Here is a 17,439-nt window from a genome sequence, read left to right on the forward strand (position 1 = left end):
TTCATAATGGACAGTATTAAACAAGATCCTTCTGAGGCCCCTGTACTTCCTTAAGCTTGGAGACAGAAGTTTATTAGCAACAATAAAATTAAGCAGGAATAAGATTTTTAAAAGTGGACCAAAAATCTGTCTTGGGACATTCAGAACTGCTGTTTTCTTTCATCTTTTTGGAAATCTGTGGTTTTCAGGCACATCCTTTAGTTATCATGGTATATAACCTTAGTCAATTACTTCACTACTGATTTTTCAGGAAACTTCATGTTCAAAGAAAACAAGTGTTAGTAGATGGTAAGGATAATTAAAGTAGTTTTAAATTTTAGCATCAGGAAAAAAAGGCGGGGAGGGAAATCAGAGAAAGGATGTCAGATGGGGGAAAAGTTTGATCTTTAAGAGCAAACACAGTTGATGCAGTCCCAGGTACGTCCTGCCTCCCCCTCAAAACCGCACCCCTTTACCAACCAAGCAAACATAAGCCTCAGCTACTTCCCAGAACCAGGCAAAGCCCTCACGCGGTTGCTTCCCTCACACTCCACTGTTGAGCAATCCTGGTGGCACACAGCACAGAACAACTTGTTGCGTCACACAGCTCAAGGAGGAAAAAATAGATGGCCAGAGTGATGGTGGGGATGCTGTACAGATAGAGCCGAATACCTCCCCCCGGCACATACACACGCACGCATGCACGCAAGGAAGGAAGCTGCACCAGATAAGAGAAGCACATCTTCGTTAAAGCAGGGTCTCGCATCACCCCAGTATCAGCAGTCACCATGTAACTTGAGGGGCAAGGAAGTAAGGGGTTATCACTGCGCACACACAAGCTGTGCAAACTTTCCCCAGTGCTCAGGACGGCATCCTAGCAAAAGAGGTTTCACGTGCTCAGCCCATTTCCTCTCCTGTTCCTGAACATGTGGTCCTCCTTCCTCACCAGCAGTGATCTCACAGCATTCCTCCGCCAAGCAGAGAAGCACTAGGAAAACGTTTCACATCTTACTGCATGTCTGTTTAGTCAAGTGTAGTAGTTGGAAAGAGAAGTCCCTGCATGACTTGTGCTACTTTACAGGAGTTTGAGAACTTTCGGCCTCAAGTGAAATTTATTTTGGTGCAGTCCATGAGCAATATGAACTGCCTTACTGTTTACCCTCCATTTAAAACTGTCCAGAAAGACAAGACATTCAGATGGCTTGATGGCAAACATGAGCCACATCAGAAGTTGTACACCTCCTCCGTTTTAAGACATCTTTCCACATGAAAGACTGAGTAGCTGACTCCGAGGATTTACCAAAAAAATCGCTGAGAATGTTTAGAAAAAAAACAGCTGAGAAAACAGCCTGAAGAACTCAGCGTATCTATAGATGTCCTCAGGAAAGAGAAAGCAGTATTTGCATATTTTGTGCTATTTGCCAGTCATTTAATGGCACTACTACTTTATAGACCATGTCTTTGCCTAAGCTGTGTGCATCACGCAGGTGGGCATCATGGCTCAAAAACCCGAGTGAAAGGCCCTGGCTAAACCCAAACGCCAAGACTCCTCTCATTCTTTTTTTTCCACAGCTAGCAAAGTTTCCCCAAATGCTGACAGTCTACTGTTGACAAATAGCCTATTTTTATAGGAGAGGAGAAAAGAAAGAGGAAAAAACCTGCTGACCCTGAGAGGGGGTATGTTCTGCAGTTTGCTGGTTGCAGCATGCTGAACTAGAACAGGTTGAGCAGGTTAGATACTGGGGGGAGAAAAGGTAAAGCTGGAAAACATACATTAAAGGTGGAACGACAGCAACCACAAGTGCAGTTTGAGATAGACTTTTTCCTCATTCTCATCAGTACTTGGCCCAGGAGTCTTTTCAGACAATAGAAGGAACAGAGTGAACACACATTCATTAGAGAAGCAATGCAAGTATTTCTGACGTGCACGCACAACGGGCTGAGCAAAGATTACCTTAACACACAGACTCTCCCAGCAAACTTTCTCACCACTAGCCTTTTCTACACAGAATCATCCAACTGAAGTACAAGCTAGAAGATAAACCACCAACCAAAATGCCAACAAAACAGCGTGTTACTTGTTAACCTCGAGAGCGAACATCTCTGCAAGAATCACCTTAATGTCAGGCTTATGGCAAAGGACTAAAAGCACCTCAACTCCCCGCAAAGATTGCTTGGATTTTCTAGTGCTTGCTAAGTTAAGGCTTGTATTTATCTTGTAGCTCTTCAAGGTGAGAAGGGGAGGTGACATCCCTGAGAATAGTAAACCTTTGGAGGAGGTGATGTTCCTGAAAGGGTACTTATGCAGAAAGATCAAGGTCTCCGGCTGGCTGCCATGTGCTCTGCGACTAGAGTCTAATCCGTCAAGTGGCTTGTGGCTCATTTGAACTGTGACACGGGTAACAAAGCAGCACTGAGCTACGCTCAATACACTGTCACACAGAGATTTATGTTACTGCCCATGAGGAAGGTGGTATCACTCTCCTATGTCAGACCACCTTCGCCTCGGCACAAGTCGCGTCAGAAACCTAAACTTATTGAGAGCAGCGTGTCTCCTTTTTTTTTTGCCTGCAGAAAACCAAAACACGAAAATCCACAACTTTACAAAGCACAAGAGGAGACTCAGCTGTTACTTAAAGGCAACACACACAAAATCTAGGACTGAAAAGCACACGGAAGTCTTTCTTATGTTTAGGTACTGAAGAGCTCTGGAGATGCAAGTATAATGTTCCTCATTGTGTACGCTTCGGTTCTCAAGAACAATGGAGCTAATTAAGGTCAGGGTATAAATCTTAACTCTGCACTTCCTTGCTTCGCTTGATTCTAATCAGATCTCAGCACTCGTGTTTTTGTGTTAACTTCCTTTGCTGTTCTTTAATGATAACTGAAGGGGGATACTGTCCAAGGCTACAAGCAGCATGCAACACGCCTGAAATCAAGGCATCTCCTTTTGGCTCTTACAGCTCACAGAGGTACTGTGGCACAAGAGCTCCTTTGGAGTCTCTTACAGAGGGGTTTTTCAGAGCACCCTATTTAAGTGTCATGTGAATTAAATAAAAGTTTTATATAAGTCTTTACAAAAGATGACCAGTCTACTCAGAAACAGTGGGACAGACAAAAGTTTCTGCCTGGTACCATTAAAAAGACTGTAGTCTTCCAATTCTCACCAAAGACACAGAGAAACAGACCTTACTGCTATACTGTTGTTGAAAAAGTATGACCTTTTCTTTCTGTCTTTCGTTTTCAATCTTCTTCAAAACATGGAGATCCCAGCAGAATACCAAACATTTACTCTGGGTATGTCTGCTGACAGAAGATGACCAAAAAAAAAAAACAAACTTTCTCTCCACCTGTTTCCTCATCCTTATTTTACAAGATGTATTAGGGAGAATGTAAGAAACATTTTGTAATTGCAAAGAAAACCAAAACACCTACCACATCTCACTTGTCTCCTACAACTACAGTTATCAATTACTAGAAGCAGAAATTAGTCCATTGTGTTCATTATCCCTGTTTAAGAATTAGGGCACTTGCATTTGCTGAAGCTTATCTTTTACTAGCATGCTGACAGTGGTTAAATCATCTCCCAAGTATAAGGAATGGATTTGAAAACCTGTAGTACACCCTGCTTCTTCACATTTAAGAGCACTGCCTAACAATTACTACATTGAAATAAAAGCTCCTTAGGAGATGACCAAAGAGATGTTTCTATTGTGCAAGACAATAAGAGAAGGCCTTTTCACATGTGTGAAGTGTCAATCACTTTCAGTGTGGCGAGTTCCTTGGCAATTTGTTTTTAGCTTCAAGATCTCATATGTTCAGTTTTTCAAAGCTACACAACATTTAACACCAGGTTTCCACTTGGTCATGTTTACAAACCACCAGAAACCAAACCATGCTGTAGTAAGGCAGTTCCTCTCTTCTCCTGGGCAAAAAAAAAAAAAAAAGCTCATCCTCACATTTGGCTATGCTCTGCCTCCAAAAACTCCCATCTTAAGCAAATGCCAGACTGCACGTGCTAGACTGCAGAGATCCTATTTGTACTTAGAGGCTGGGCACTGTTATTGCACTGCACCCTACAAAGCACACACAACGTACTGGAAGCCGGCCAATGCTGTAAATAACACAGGAGCAATTCACAGGTGGAATGCGGGGAGAGGATGGATTCAGCCAGATCTTGAGGACGCTCTGCCTAGTGGATATTTGCAAAGTCACAGGCAGCCTGTACGCATGCCTGCCCAAGAAAGACTGATGCATGTTAAAGAGAGCGGGGAAATCATTAAAGCATACGCATCTCAACCCCCTGTGCCTTTATCAGGATCCAACACTCATCTTCCCATCAGTACAGCAGTCTTCACCAAGCATACGCTCTTCATTTGCTCGTGAAGATGGCCAGCTAAAACATCAAAATTCACAGGTTACTCTCCAGCACAAGTGTTCCCTATCTTTCTCAAAAAAACTCACTTGGCAACATATACTCACATGAAGTGTTGTTTAAAAAAGAGGTAATTTGAACATCAGAATAGTTACTATACCCTGAATAACAAAAACAGCTGTTTGTCTCTCCATGACGTATTAAAAAGAGAAGTTTGTGAAAATTATCTAGCACTGAAAGTAAGATTAAGAATGAAAGTGTCTTCTTAATTAAAAGAAGAAATACCTTCTTTGATAGGACCCTTTGTAAGCATGCTTCAAAGCATAGCTTCTGTGATCCAGATCTTCCAATTTGAGTTTCAAAGGCTTCTGCATGTGGTTCTTGCATGTGGTGTTTCTCATGTGCCAAAAAAAAAAAAAAATCTCCAAACTTTGAGACCTGTTCCTGAGATGGTGCATAAACAGCCTGCAAGTACTTAAAGAGGATGTAAATAAAAAGCCATTATAAGGAATTTTGCTAGGTATGGAGTAAGGAGCGGAAGGAGAGAAAGAAAGTAGATATCTGTGATGTTTTGATTTCATATGAAACACTTCAATTAGTTTGCCTCTCCGCACTTACATGGAGTCTGGTGAACACCAGCCATGGACACCAAACTGGGAAAGCTGTGGCTGAAATATATATATTATCCCTTTACTCTTTAATAGCTACCCACTGGAAACTGGCAGGAAGGTCATTTCTCACCTCTCATTTCGATCCTATTAACATTTTCAAGTTGCATGGAGGGCATATCTTTGGCAGGGAGGAAAATGTGATTTTAAAGTGATAGGCACGGCCCATCCTCAGTCACAGAAATGGAAAAGGAGCCATTGGCAGTCTCCTACCCGCAAAGTAAACCCTTTCGGAGCAAGTGGAGGCATCATCCTTCCCCCTGAAGCCTGATGCATGTTCTACTGGAATGTAACACAGTAAATCAAGGAATTTTCTCTACCTGAAGGTCCCTTGCTAAAGCTTACAGACTACCACCCCGAAAACCCGCAGCCTAACTCTTCTGTCTGCATGTTGGGAAGACGCAGTGGTGGAGACAGAGGAAGAGGCTTGCAACCTCTGATTCAGTGGCAGAGTCTAGACCCAAAAGGGCTCCTCAGAGTTGCCACTATTCATGGATAGGCACTATTCGTGGATAAACTCCCTAGGGAGCTATTGTGACAGTACAGATGGAAAGACTTTGGAAAGCCTTTAGTAATTGCAATCTATTGATAGGAGACACTACTTTGGAAATCCCCAGCTCTTTCAGAGCTACAGAAAACTCTGTGTACACACACCCCCTCCTTCCATACACTTTACGCTCCTGCTGGAGATCTGAGAACATTCAACTTTAATTTACTGTGACCGAGAGAAAACTATAGTGTCTGTCCTTCTAGTGTAAAAGTGTGAGGATTACCATATCCTGAACTGCAGCTTTTCTTAGGTACTGATCATCTGTACAGTTGGACTTGATGATCTTGGAGGTCTTTTCCAACCTTAAAGATTCTGTGATCACAGTGCCATTCCAGTTACAAGAATTCTGAAATCAAAATTGCTGTGATCGAACGCCTTCCTCCAAATTCCTAAAAAGCCCCAAGAAAACAACCCCCCAAGCCCCCAAATCAGTCCCTGATATTAGAAGGACTGCTATTTCCAAGAAGATTTGCTCTTTCCAGTACAGGTCAAAAAGAAATCTCTGTAAAAAACCCAGCATCATCTCCAGCTCTCCTCCAGAGCAATTCCTATTCCTGATACCAGACGCTGAGGATCTCCCAGTTATTGTACCAGATTGCAACAACCCTCCTCAAACAGCAGGAGCAGCACTGATATAGAGGCAGTCAGCTTGATGGCACATTCGGAAGAACGAGAAAATCAGCTTTTCACACTGGACATTGAGCACTCTCCAGCGACCTTCTTCCAACAGCGACTCTCTCCACAGGAGGCTCAAACCACTCCTCAGCAGTCTGGCAGCTGTAGGAGAGTTTTCCGAGATACCTCAGGCTCTCAGTTCCCTGTTGAAAATCCTGGCTGAGAGTCACCTTGGTCAAAAAAGGAAGCAGGTTTTAACTTACTTTTCTGAATGGTGCTGTAGAGGAGAACCTTTCCCCTCCACCCTTGTCTGCTGTGCCCATTCAACTTGACTTGTTGACAAGGAGCCAAGGAGCACAACAAAAAGAAATTGGACTTTATGTGAGAGGTTATGACTCATTTATAAACGAAGTGTTGCATGTATTATGGGAGTTAGGAAGGGCAGCATCAATTCAACAGGTAAACAGTACACACAACACCCCAACACAGCTAGACTTACCCAGAGAAAAGATGAGAAGAAAAGAGTGTTCCCACTCCCCAGCAAGTCTGGCTAATGCAAAAAAAAAGTTTTGCTCACATGCATAAGAGCTCTGGAGGGTCTTTTCCTCCCTTCACTTGATAAAGTGAGGGAGAAGAAAAATTACTTTCTATGGAGAAGATGGGCACTTCAGAGTGTAACAACACTGATATTTTCTAAGACAAAAAAGCAACCAAAACTCTTTCCCTTCTCTGCTCAGCTAAATATCTAATGACCTGGCTGCTATGAGGTGGAAAAATGGATCAGAAAGTTCATCCTCTGCTGGAACAGTAATAAGCACTCCTATGGCACAATATTTCCCTTGACAAAACCATTTTGTTGGAGTTTTTCCCCTAAAAGGTCTTTTCAAAGTCTGGATTAAAAAAAAATAGTACAGACAGCTAAATAAGAGCCAGAACTACGCAGAAGGGGAGAAAGACAAGAGAGGATGTACGTAGTATGTGCCTGTAGATTTTTTCCCCCTCGTTCAGATACTGGCAGACTAACTTCTCCCTCATTCCCTTCTCATGCACCAATCTTATTTGATGTAAATGCAGTAATACTTGGGGAGGTTCCTGCAGGACCTTCACAAGCTATGTTGATTCTTTAGCAGCACATTCACAGCTTTCTGCTAACTTTCTACAACTTCTCTCTCTGATCCCACACTCTGTGATGCTTTGGAGATATCATCATGCTGGCTACCAGGGGCATGTTAGAAACCTTATTCCTTGCTGTTCGGGGCATCTGTGACTACTCAGATACCATAGCAGAAAAATAGCAAACAATAAAGGAACTGTGTGCAAAAGCAGAGAAAGATGGACTTGTATTATCATCCGACTGGTGCAGAAGAACAGACACGGCACCGCGACAAAGCAAGGCCTGCGGGAATTGCACACAAGGCAGGACCTGGCAAGCAGGTCCTTGCTCCGCGATCCTGAGGCAGAAGCAGTTTTGAATGTGCATTTGGCCACACCACTGGCAGGCCACGGGACCTGATGCTACAACTAAGTTTGAGATACCTGTGAAAGAATTTACTTCACACCATCTTAGACTAGAAATACCTGTTTCAGAACGAGGTACCTGGTGGGCAAAATTAACATCTTCCTTGTGAGTGTGCCCCAGATAACAAATTTCATTTCACTTTGCATTTATCCTCGTCTGCCTACTTGCACATTCATGCTTCCCACTTCAGCATCAGGATTCACTATTATAGTCTGTTACAGCAACAAGAAAAGGTTATTCACTGCAAAAAATCAGTAGCACAGTCCTGCCAACCACAACTTTTCCTCAGCAAAACTAGCCTGTTTCAGTGTGCTCAGAATCTTGCCTGTCACAGATCTGGGGTCACCTTTTGCAGTGCCACCAAGCTCAGTAACAGGTTTCTGCAACGTCTCACCGAGCTGCTGCTGCGCAAGCCTACACCAGAAAGAGTTTTACAGAGCAGACAGGAACCTATCAGATGGAAAGAGCTTTTAATAGGAAGATTTTCCTTGCATGAACTTAGGTCCTTCTGAGAGCAGTCAGTAAATACAGCACTCTACCTTGGCAACTTCAAACAACATCTCGTTAAGAGAAAAATTTAAAACCAGTCTTCTCATCAGAAGGTTTGATCTGTACCTACTTCTTCTAGGCAAGTCACTGAGCCTGGAAATTCTGGCAAATTTGCTACTAAAGCACAGTAAGAGTTGCTATACAGGGAAACCCACATAAGCAAAGGTGACTACATCAACATCCGATAGGCCTGGAGTCAAGTCTCAGGGGAAGCCTCCCTTTCCTGTTTCTGGGTGAGGATGAGGACGTGCCTGGTGAGCAAAAAGCCAAACTCTACAAGTAGTCCTTCAGCAAGCAGCCCAGGCTGAGGACGTGGACACAAGTGTCTGATCACACCAGAGTTCCAGCACTGGAAATCACCCTTGGATGCTGACAGTGGCATCAGCTGCAACTCAGCAGCTGCCATGCCTTCCTCACAGCAGACAGTAATGACTCCAGTCTGGCAAACGTGGCTCGCAACACCTCCGGTCAGATGAGTCAGACGTGTGATTTATTCATTGCTCAAGGCCAGTATCTCCTCTGAACATCTTTGTGTCTTTCCCTTCTCATGTTACATCTCTTTCTCCAACTCTCCCCAGTTCCAGTCACATGTAAGTTAAATAAATACGGAATTACAAATTGCATTCCCTCTCATTTCTCCTCTGTTTTCACCTAATTGTTTAACCTGGACAATGTGATACGGAAAAGGTAAAGTTGCAAGAAGCTATGGCTTCCTTTGTGCGGCATTATGCTATCTTTCCTACTGTCACCAAAATCACCCCTTTCATTCCCCCTATAGCACACTGCTTGGAAAATGACTGGTAATAATCAAGGAAACAAGATGTCTTCCCTCCCACACAGAACCAGTCTGTAACCATCACTCTTGTCATTTTGCTTATAAGCTATACTCTTTTCCCCTACCTGTCCTGCAGTTTCTTTGCAGGTTGTAAACACTTTGATATGGGGACTAAAGCTATGTGGGAATTCACAGAGTCTTAATCAGCTCTGAAGTGTTCCACCCATGCAAATCAATGAATACTGCTGAGGATGAGAAAGGGAAAGGAACATCCATTTGATTTAACATTTTGTTTCTCCAGTTGACAACTGTACATATTGCTACATCCCTATGAAGGAAACTACACGAGATATGTTTGGCAACTTGGGTTACAGAGAATTTCCCAGATTTATAGTGCAGTAAGTTGTCTAAAGTACAAGCAAGCAGTGATGTATGTATTTAAAAATAAGATCAATTATTCTGAAGAGGCATCTTCACAATGGCACTTGAGATACCTAACTACGTAACATACAACACGAACACAGATGTTCCAGTACAACCACTTGCATCCATGACTCTGAAACAACAAAATTAGAAGCTCCTATATAGCTCAGCCATATATTTTTGTCCTCTGAGAAAGATCTATATCCCATTTGTCAAAATACTACTACTACTAAAACAAAAAAAGCAATACTTCTGGATATCCGTAAAACTCTTGATAAGATGTGAGGAGAGCTAGAAGATCTTTCTCAATTCTGACTTCCTCCCACAACTTAAGCATCCTAGTAGTTGTAGTGTATGTGTGTCATGCCATACTTGTAGATCACAGATAGTCCACATTTTCTGCTCAAGTGTCTTCAGTCAGCCTGCAAGTCCTTCCAAGGAAACAAAACAGGCTCCTATCCTGTAATCCTTTCCAAACTCCTGGGTACTCACCTGTGCATGTTTCCATTGGTGGTGAAGGACTGTCCACATACTGAACATTTATAAGGCCTTTCACCTGAGTGCACCAGCATGTGGCGATCAAGGGAGCTCGCTGAGCTCAGAGACTTTCCACAGATGCTGCAGGAATGGTCTGTCCCTCCAGTGTCAGTGTTATGCTAGAGAAAGCAATGATTTTTTTTCATTGAATGCCCCTTCTGAAGTGCCAGTAAAATATTAGCGAGAACTATAAACATGTTAAAAGCAGCCTTAAAGAGCCACTCCACATAACACCTTGCATTTAGGTGTGCCCTCTATATACCTCTCCTCCCCAGCCCTCCCCCCTCATCTCCACCCCCACCCTTCATTTTTGACTCCTTAATGCACCAGCACAAGTAGCTGTTTCATCCAGCCGGCAATCCCTGCCACATGCGGCATTTTTGCAGGGTGTGCAGTAGAAGGGGATAAAAAGGGAGCCATCAACAACCCATCAAACGAAGGGTACCTGGAGATACTTTAAGCTGTGTAGTGGTTTGAGGCTGGGTGAATGGTAAGGGGGAAAACAGAAAAAGGATGTAATTATGAACTTCATGGTAGAAGAAACACATTCAAAACCAAATACTCTTTAAAAATATTAATTTCAAACTGACCCCGTAGTAAGAAAACAGAAGTAAACTGCTTCTGAGTGCATATGCAGACTTCTATGGCTGTAAGAATGCATTACGGGGCCAAAATATGGCCACTAGCTACTGTGCTGTATGTACCACTCTTTCTTACTTGCATTCAGAGACTTGAAGATTTCTTCACATACCAAAAAAAAAAAACCAACCCAGAAGAGTAAAAAAAAAAAAGTAAGAGTTAGACTACATGAGGGAAAACTGAAGTAATAAGTATCTAGTGGACTCACAGTGGTGAACCACAACCTTAGCATCCAAAACAGAACCTTCTGATATAGAAAGGGCCAAATCTCCTTATAAAGTATGCATATATTTCAAGAGGAGCAAGAAGAGGCCCCGTAGCTGACGAAAAACGTGCATCATCCATTAAAAAAAATGTATTTTAATGCTGCCTCCCCTGTGAAGGACTGAGAGGCTCTTTTACATCAACAGGATTTTAAAATTTTATCTTCCCGCTTCTTAATTTGCATGACGAATAAAGAGATCCATACTCAAAAAGGATAAGAAAACAGGACTTAAGCCTCACGATGGAAGTGGTTTTCTGGATCTTTGGGATACCTTAAGCTATGCAGAACAGGACATACATCCTTGTTTGAGCCACTGCGGGAAGGCACAGGGAGTGTTGGGGAAGGAAGGGAGGAAAATTATCTGCCTCAAAGTTGGGTTTTGCTTTTTTTTTTTAAGAAAACACAAGGGGAAGGCTAAAATAAAAGCAAAAAAAAAATGAATAAAGTTTTAACAAAGCACTTCTGTTTTGCACATGGAAATGTTTTTCACCATTGCAAAATGCACACTAGCAAATCAGACACTCTTTAAAGTAAGAAATTAAGAGCCAGTACTCTGCGTACCTGACGAATGTGCATAGTTAGCTGGTGCTGTGTAGTGCAAATCTTTTCACACAGAGGACAGGTATAGGAAGACTTCTCTTCTTTTGTTTCCTGTGAACAAAAGAAAATAAAATGAAACAAAAAAAAATCAGAAGGAATATCAATATAAAAGAACTCAAAAGCTGTTACTGCTGGAGATGGAAAAAATATAAACCATCCTAAGTACAAAAGGCCGCTGCCAACAGAACAACTTGCATGTATACATCTATCATCCCGATAGATCCCTCAGGGAAGTTTCAGAAACTTCTGAATTTATAAATAGGGGCCATTTGAACTACCGCAGAAGTACAGCAGCTGTTTTAACAGCACACAGATACTCAGCAGTAGCAGTTTAGGACAGGAAGTGAAGGCCATTATTGCAACCAGCTCAAACTGCCAAGAGGAATTTAGATGAGCAGAAACTAATTACTGGAACACCACCAGAATACGTGGGCAAACGCCCCTGATCTTCCTGAAAGATCTTTAATAAGCACAAGTTGTCGGGACTTCAGGTTTCCCACCCCATCTTGATGGCAAGGCACTAGCTCGGTGCCCTTTTCTAGGGGCTGTAAGTTCTGCTCTGTGGCTGACTCAGAAGGAAGAGTGGTGTTTACTGAATCACCAGCACCATTTCCCTTAGCATCCTGTGTTTCTCCTGGAAGCATCCCATCCAGGCACACCAGCCAGGCCCAACCCTTATGAAGCTTGCAAGATTTGATGAGATCATAGTGAGAAAGAGGTGACAATGCAGGAGTGTACGTGACTCAAAAAGAACACATTATGAACCCGGTTATTCTCCACCCAGGTGAGAATCGGGAGTAACCGTGGTCAAACCACGAGCACAAACAATGAAGCTGACTGAAGAGCTCAGCCAGATTTAAGTATGCCCTTGAGATACTGAGCAAAGCCACCACGCTTTCAGCAAGGATGAAATGGCACTCTTGCAGGAACCAAAGGCGTTTGCCTGAACTGTCCGCAAGGATGGCTACTGTATGACATAAAGGGTATTTTCACCACCTCACTAAGAGGCCCAGGCACTGCTTCTGCACCAGCGCCTGTACATTAAAAGGAAGATGGTCTGGCACTGAAAATTAAACCTCATTTTTTTTCTGTAGAATGACACAAATCTTCACCAGCTAGATAGACTGACCGCCTGTTACCTACACTTCTGGTGACAAGAGAGTACAAAACCATCTTTGCATGACCCATGGGAAAGTATAACATTTATGCCAAAAGGACATGTTCTAGTGAACCTCTTTGCTGGCTATTTTAAGTATCATTAGTAAAACCACGAAAACAAGCAAAAAAGAAAACCCACCCTCAGTAGCTCTTTAGTTGGGAGGGATTTGATGTGTATCTGTGTACTCCCTCTCTCCACACAGCTCTTTTCCCCCATCGCTGTCCCAGAAGTCATCTACTCAGAGGCAACTATTTCCAGGTTGTCAGATGCAATGAGAATGACTAACCCAAGCCTCTGTGACAAAATCTCTGGCATGTTAGGAGAACACATGCTGACATAGTGCTACAGAAAAGGGGTTTTTTTAAGACTCAGTAAAGGAATATTCCCTCCTCCACCATTTGGGGAAGCATTATGGAGAGTCTCCTATTAAAAACCTAACACTGTGTTTTCAAAAACAGGGTCATGATAATTTTCTGTTAACTTCAGTGACTTGTGAATTTGGATGAAGAGCTACTTTCCCATTTTGCCTGAAGTAATCAAAACTTGTGACCTCACTTCTAGAATAATCAAGGCTGCAAGGATTAGATTCTCCCACTCCTCCCTACTGTTTCTCTTGTGCATCTTTTTCCAACTGTATTTCAGGGTTCTCCATCCTAAAGCTAATCACTGCAGGCCATGCACACAGGCCAAGGCTTAATGTACTATTACTCACAAAACATCAGAAAGCAAGCAAGCAAGGCTCCCATTATGAAGTTTGAATACTCCAAGAAAATTAAAATGCATTATTCTAGTGCCACCCCTCTTTTTATAAACAAACACACAATTCACATATGCACATTCCATCCTACTTATAGAACTTTATTTTACTATATGCAACCTGTCTGTGGAGTAATGTTCTGCTCCAATTATACTGTAACCCTGTTAAAGTTGGCTCAGGACAGAGAACAAACACACTGTGCCGTGAGGAAAATCCCTGCAGCTGTGCTGACAGTTTAGATGGTGTTTAATCCCCAGGGTATTTCTGTGAAATTATCAACCTACTACTCTTTTTTTTTATGTCCTGTCCCCTCCTCAATGAGTGCTGCAGTCCTACATGATGCACTTGATTGTTCCAAAGCCTGCTTTCTAGACTGCCTCCTCTTCGAATCAGCAAATTAACAGAAGATAGAGTAATTACTGGTTCACCTTGAAGCAAAGATCAGAAACACACTATAGCTCAGCCAGAGCTGATTAGTATTGAATCTGGGGTTTATTATTAACTAAAACCCAAACTTTCTCCAGTGGTCACAACAGGGTACATGCCACATACCGTAAAACAGCTCAAGCAAATCCAGGGTAGCTACAACAGGAATGCTGCTGACTGACCCAATTTAGACCAAAAACCACTAGCATCTCTACTGTAAAAGCACCCCCACTCACAAATTTAAAACCTAGCACTCAGCTACCCCACTGGATCCAGGCTGGTGAAAACACACTTCCTCAACTGAAAGATAAAATTAGCAGCTAATTTGTAACATACTCTCCCTTTAGTAAGTCAACCTGCCATGACTGCTCTGCATTCAACCGATCGCAAATGATTTTGGAGTTGGGCATTAGGTCTATTTGTTTTTCTCCAGCTCAAGAAACACCTTTGTCACAGTTTTTTATTTTCTCCAAGAGCAAAGCAAATGCAAAGCTAAAATGGATGCTGCTTGATGTGAGAGTATGTTTATTAGACTATGGGTAGACTAGAGCCAAGATAAAGTCAGCATTATAAAGAGAACCATAGACTTTGGGACAAAGGTTCAGTGCAAACCGTTTTGCTGCCAACTCCTGGGAAACAGCAGCCAGACCCAGAATACTAGCTAGCTGTCATTATCCTTGAAACTACAATAAGGGGCACATTCTGATGAAAATCTGCTACACACTGAAACAATTCAGTGCTTTCTTTCTGCTATGCTGAAGGTGGAAATTCGCTGTATTAGAGGTTGCTAACCAGATTGATACCCACTTAATATTTCACATCTCACTTGTATTTTCTCAGTAATTTGCCCCCCTGGCAATAAGGATCTTTCAGCCTAAACCCAAATAGGCTATTTACTATGTTTTCAATGTATTTGTTTATTTTTATGCTGTAAGAATCCCTCTTAATCCCACCACATTTACTCTTGAGCTTCCTTTGATTCAATGCCCATCGAAATATCAGGTGGAATAAAGGTCACTAAAGCTAATAAACTTCCCTGAAGCCAAACCACACGATGTACCAGCAGACAGCTGTGTAACAGCACTGCCACTGAGACTAGTCTGAACTCCAGTGCCTCACTTCACATGATGAAATCAAGGAACTAGGGCAGCCCCTAAGTGGGAAAACTGCAAATAAACCTTAAAGCCAGGTACTAGACAATACAACCCCTCAAACGTAGTTGCCAGTATAATGTCCAGGCTTTTCATTTAAGAATGATCATTTACAGTTAATGGCTTTTAACTCCTTTCAAGCAAAAAAAATCCAAGACAAGTCATAAGTCTGTCAACGGGGCAGCTAGTCGGCAAGCTATTAATAACCTACTACAGGAACATCACGAGTCATGCCTCTCAACCTGTCTGGTCCCTGTTACAACTTGACTCATTTATAAATTCTCTGTGCTTCACTACAAGCTCTAAAGACAAATGGACACAGAGATTTGGGATATATCTTGCTGTTCCACAGCACCTTCATTGGTAGGGCTTGGCCCAGCAGGAGAAAAACACAGATATAAATAATCACAGCTTTAACTGATACAACTCTCTCCTTTCACTTGTTTAGATCAATATTGCTATCAACTGGTGCCATCAACTGGTAAATGGAAAAAAAAACTGATAAAAGCTACATATATTTGCTCTGTGAGATTTGCACAAAGCATTCTGCAATAGCTCTTAATAGTTTTATTAACAATGAAGTAAGGGCACCTTACGCTACACACAGGTGAACTGAGCGTCCTGATGGATGTGTTGTTCTCGCACCACCTTTAACCTTAAATCACTTGGATCTTCCCGGGGGACAGCCGCATGCCTCATGAGGGGTCCCACACAATGGCAAAGCCAAGCCCCCTGCCACACTGCTCTGCTCCTCTCTGAGCTATTTCTTTTCTCCTAGTTTCATGAAATGAACTGGTGCCCCAAGAGATTATGTGAATGCAAGAGCCTGGAGAATAGATGCAGTGGGGAAGAAGCAGCAATTCTTAGGTGGCTTTGCCACTGCTAGTGGCATCTGCTAGACCAGTTCACCACTGCATGACATCGGAGCTTGTGCTCCAATGTTTTACATGTGAATCCATGCAAGCGGATTCTTTTGATTCCCAGTTTTCTACAGTTATGTTCTGGAGAGCCACCGAAAACATACAGAGAGGAGCAACAGCAGAGGCAAGAAATACCTGCTGAGGGGAAAAAAGGCAAAACAATTGAAGAAAGATAACTATGTATTATCACTTCCCATGCAGTTGCTTGTCTCCCCTTCACCCTCCCTGCATTTGGGTTTACATACCTGGTTCCTCCTGCCAATTCGATTTGGTGCAGGAGACTTTGAGGGGGATTTAATATTTTGAGCGTTCCCACCATTTTCAGCAATTTTTCCCACATTCATCACTGCTGACATTATGGCGTCAATGGAGGACAAGTCTGCTCCGTCCAAACTATTTGGTGAACTTGGTGATACCTCGTAGCTGTTTAAGCTTTCCAGCTGCTTCTCTGGAATTAAAAACATACATAAAAGTTTCTAGGCCATCTGAAAAAAAAAAACAAAACACCATAGTATTTTCAGCTGCCTGTAACTCGCATCACACTCTGCTGGATCACCATGAAGCACAGGCAGCAGCCCACAATAACTGGAGTTCTTGCAATGGGAAAAGTTTCTCATACTGGAATGCACAGGACAAGGTGTACCTTTCTTCTCATAGAACATTCATGTTATATTTATTTTCAACCTTAATTCAGTATGGGGCTTATAGAGTGATCTACCTTAAACTCTCTTGCTGTAAAATGGTATTATTCGTGGTACCTTGTGATCACCATGAACTAGTAGAGCAGTACTGATGAATGCATGCTCTGGCAAGCACAGTCATTCAAGCAAGCACGTGTTTTGAGCAGAACTGCACAATTAAGGCATTAGTAGCACAGCATAGGATACTGGGTTCTCATTCTAGCATAGCTTAAGCCAGCTCTGTATATGGAATAAGCTAAATTTGCAAAAATCCAACCAAAACAAAACTCCAAATGCCTCTTTACTGTCACAGCTGGCACCTATGTAGATTATTTCTTTATGGTCTACCAAGCCATGGAGCATATGTGTTACATCCATGACTAACATCACAGATAAAGCTGTTCAGATTCAGACTTCTCCATCACATTCTATATGTAGCAGAGACGCTCCTACCTCAGACGCCAAATTCAAAACACAACTAGAATCTCATCTCTGGTTTCCCAACACACAGACACATCAAACGCACAGGTAAGACCTTCCACTTTCTTCTTTACAAGTTTGAAAAGGAAAATAATTTCAGAGTAAACACTCCTTTTCCCCAAAAGAAGTCTCCCAAACAAACAGGAACACCCTGCAAATCTATTGTTCTGTCACCTCTGGTGGAGAGCACAGAATCTTAGTGTGTGTTGTGAGAAAGTCACTGCAAGAGGATGTGAGGGTGAACAAGGAGGAACATGTTTGTCTGTGAACATTTGATATCTGCATAATACTGCCTTTGGAAGATAAGTTTGAGCATTATAAACAGGTGGTTTTTTGAGGCTAAGTAATGTGGTGCCAAGTTATTGGGAGCCA

The 17,439-nt window shown here is 42.4% G+C and overlaps 1 protein-coding gene across 7 annotated transcripts in view; it reads right to left on the reverse strand.

Annotated features, from left to right (window-relative positions):
- Positions 1-17,439, reverse strand: part of RREB1 (ras responsive element binding protein 1) — a 126,318-nt gene that overhangs the window by 51,119 nt on the left and 57,760 nt on the right. For all 7 annotated transcript variants that reach the window (XM_086740236.1, XM_086740237.1, XM_086740240.1 and 4 more), the window contains 3 exons: positions 16,153-16,355; positions 11,456-11,545; positions 9,946-10,109 (listed from right to left, as the gene is read on the reverse strand). In XM_086740236.1, the coding sequence (XP_086596362.1) occupies positions 9,946-10,109; positions 11,456-11,545; positions 16,153-16,355 (457 nt within the window). The remainder of the gene's footprint in view (positions 1-9,945; positions 10,110-11,455; positions 11,546-16,152; positions 16,356-17,439) is intronic.

This window comes from Chlamydotis macqueenii, chromosome 2 (assembly GCF_036417535.1).
Source record: "Chlamydotis macqueenii isolate bChlMac1 chromosome 2, bChlMac1.mat, whole genome shotgun sequence".
Taxonomy (NCBI): domain Eukaryota; kingdom Metazoa; phylum Chordata; class Aves; order Otidiformes; family Otididae; genus Chlamydotis; species Chlamydotis macqueenii.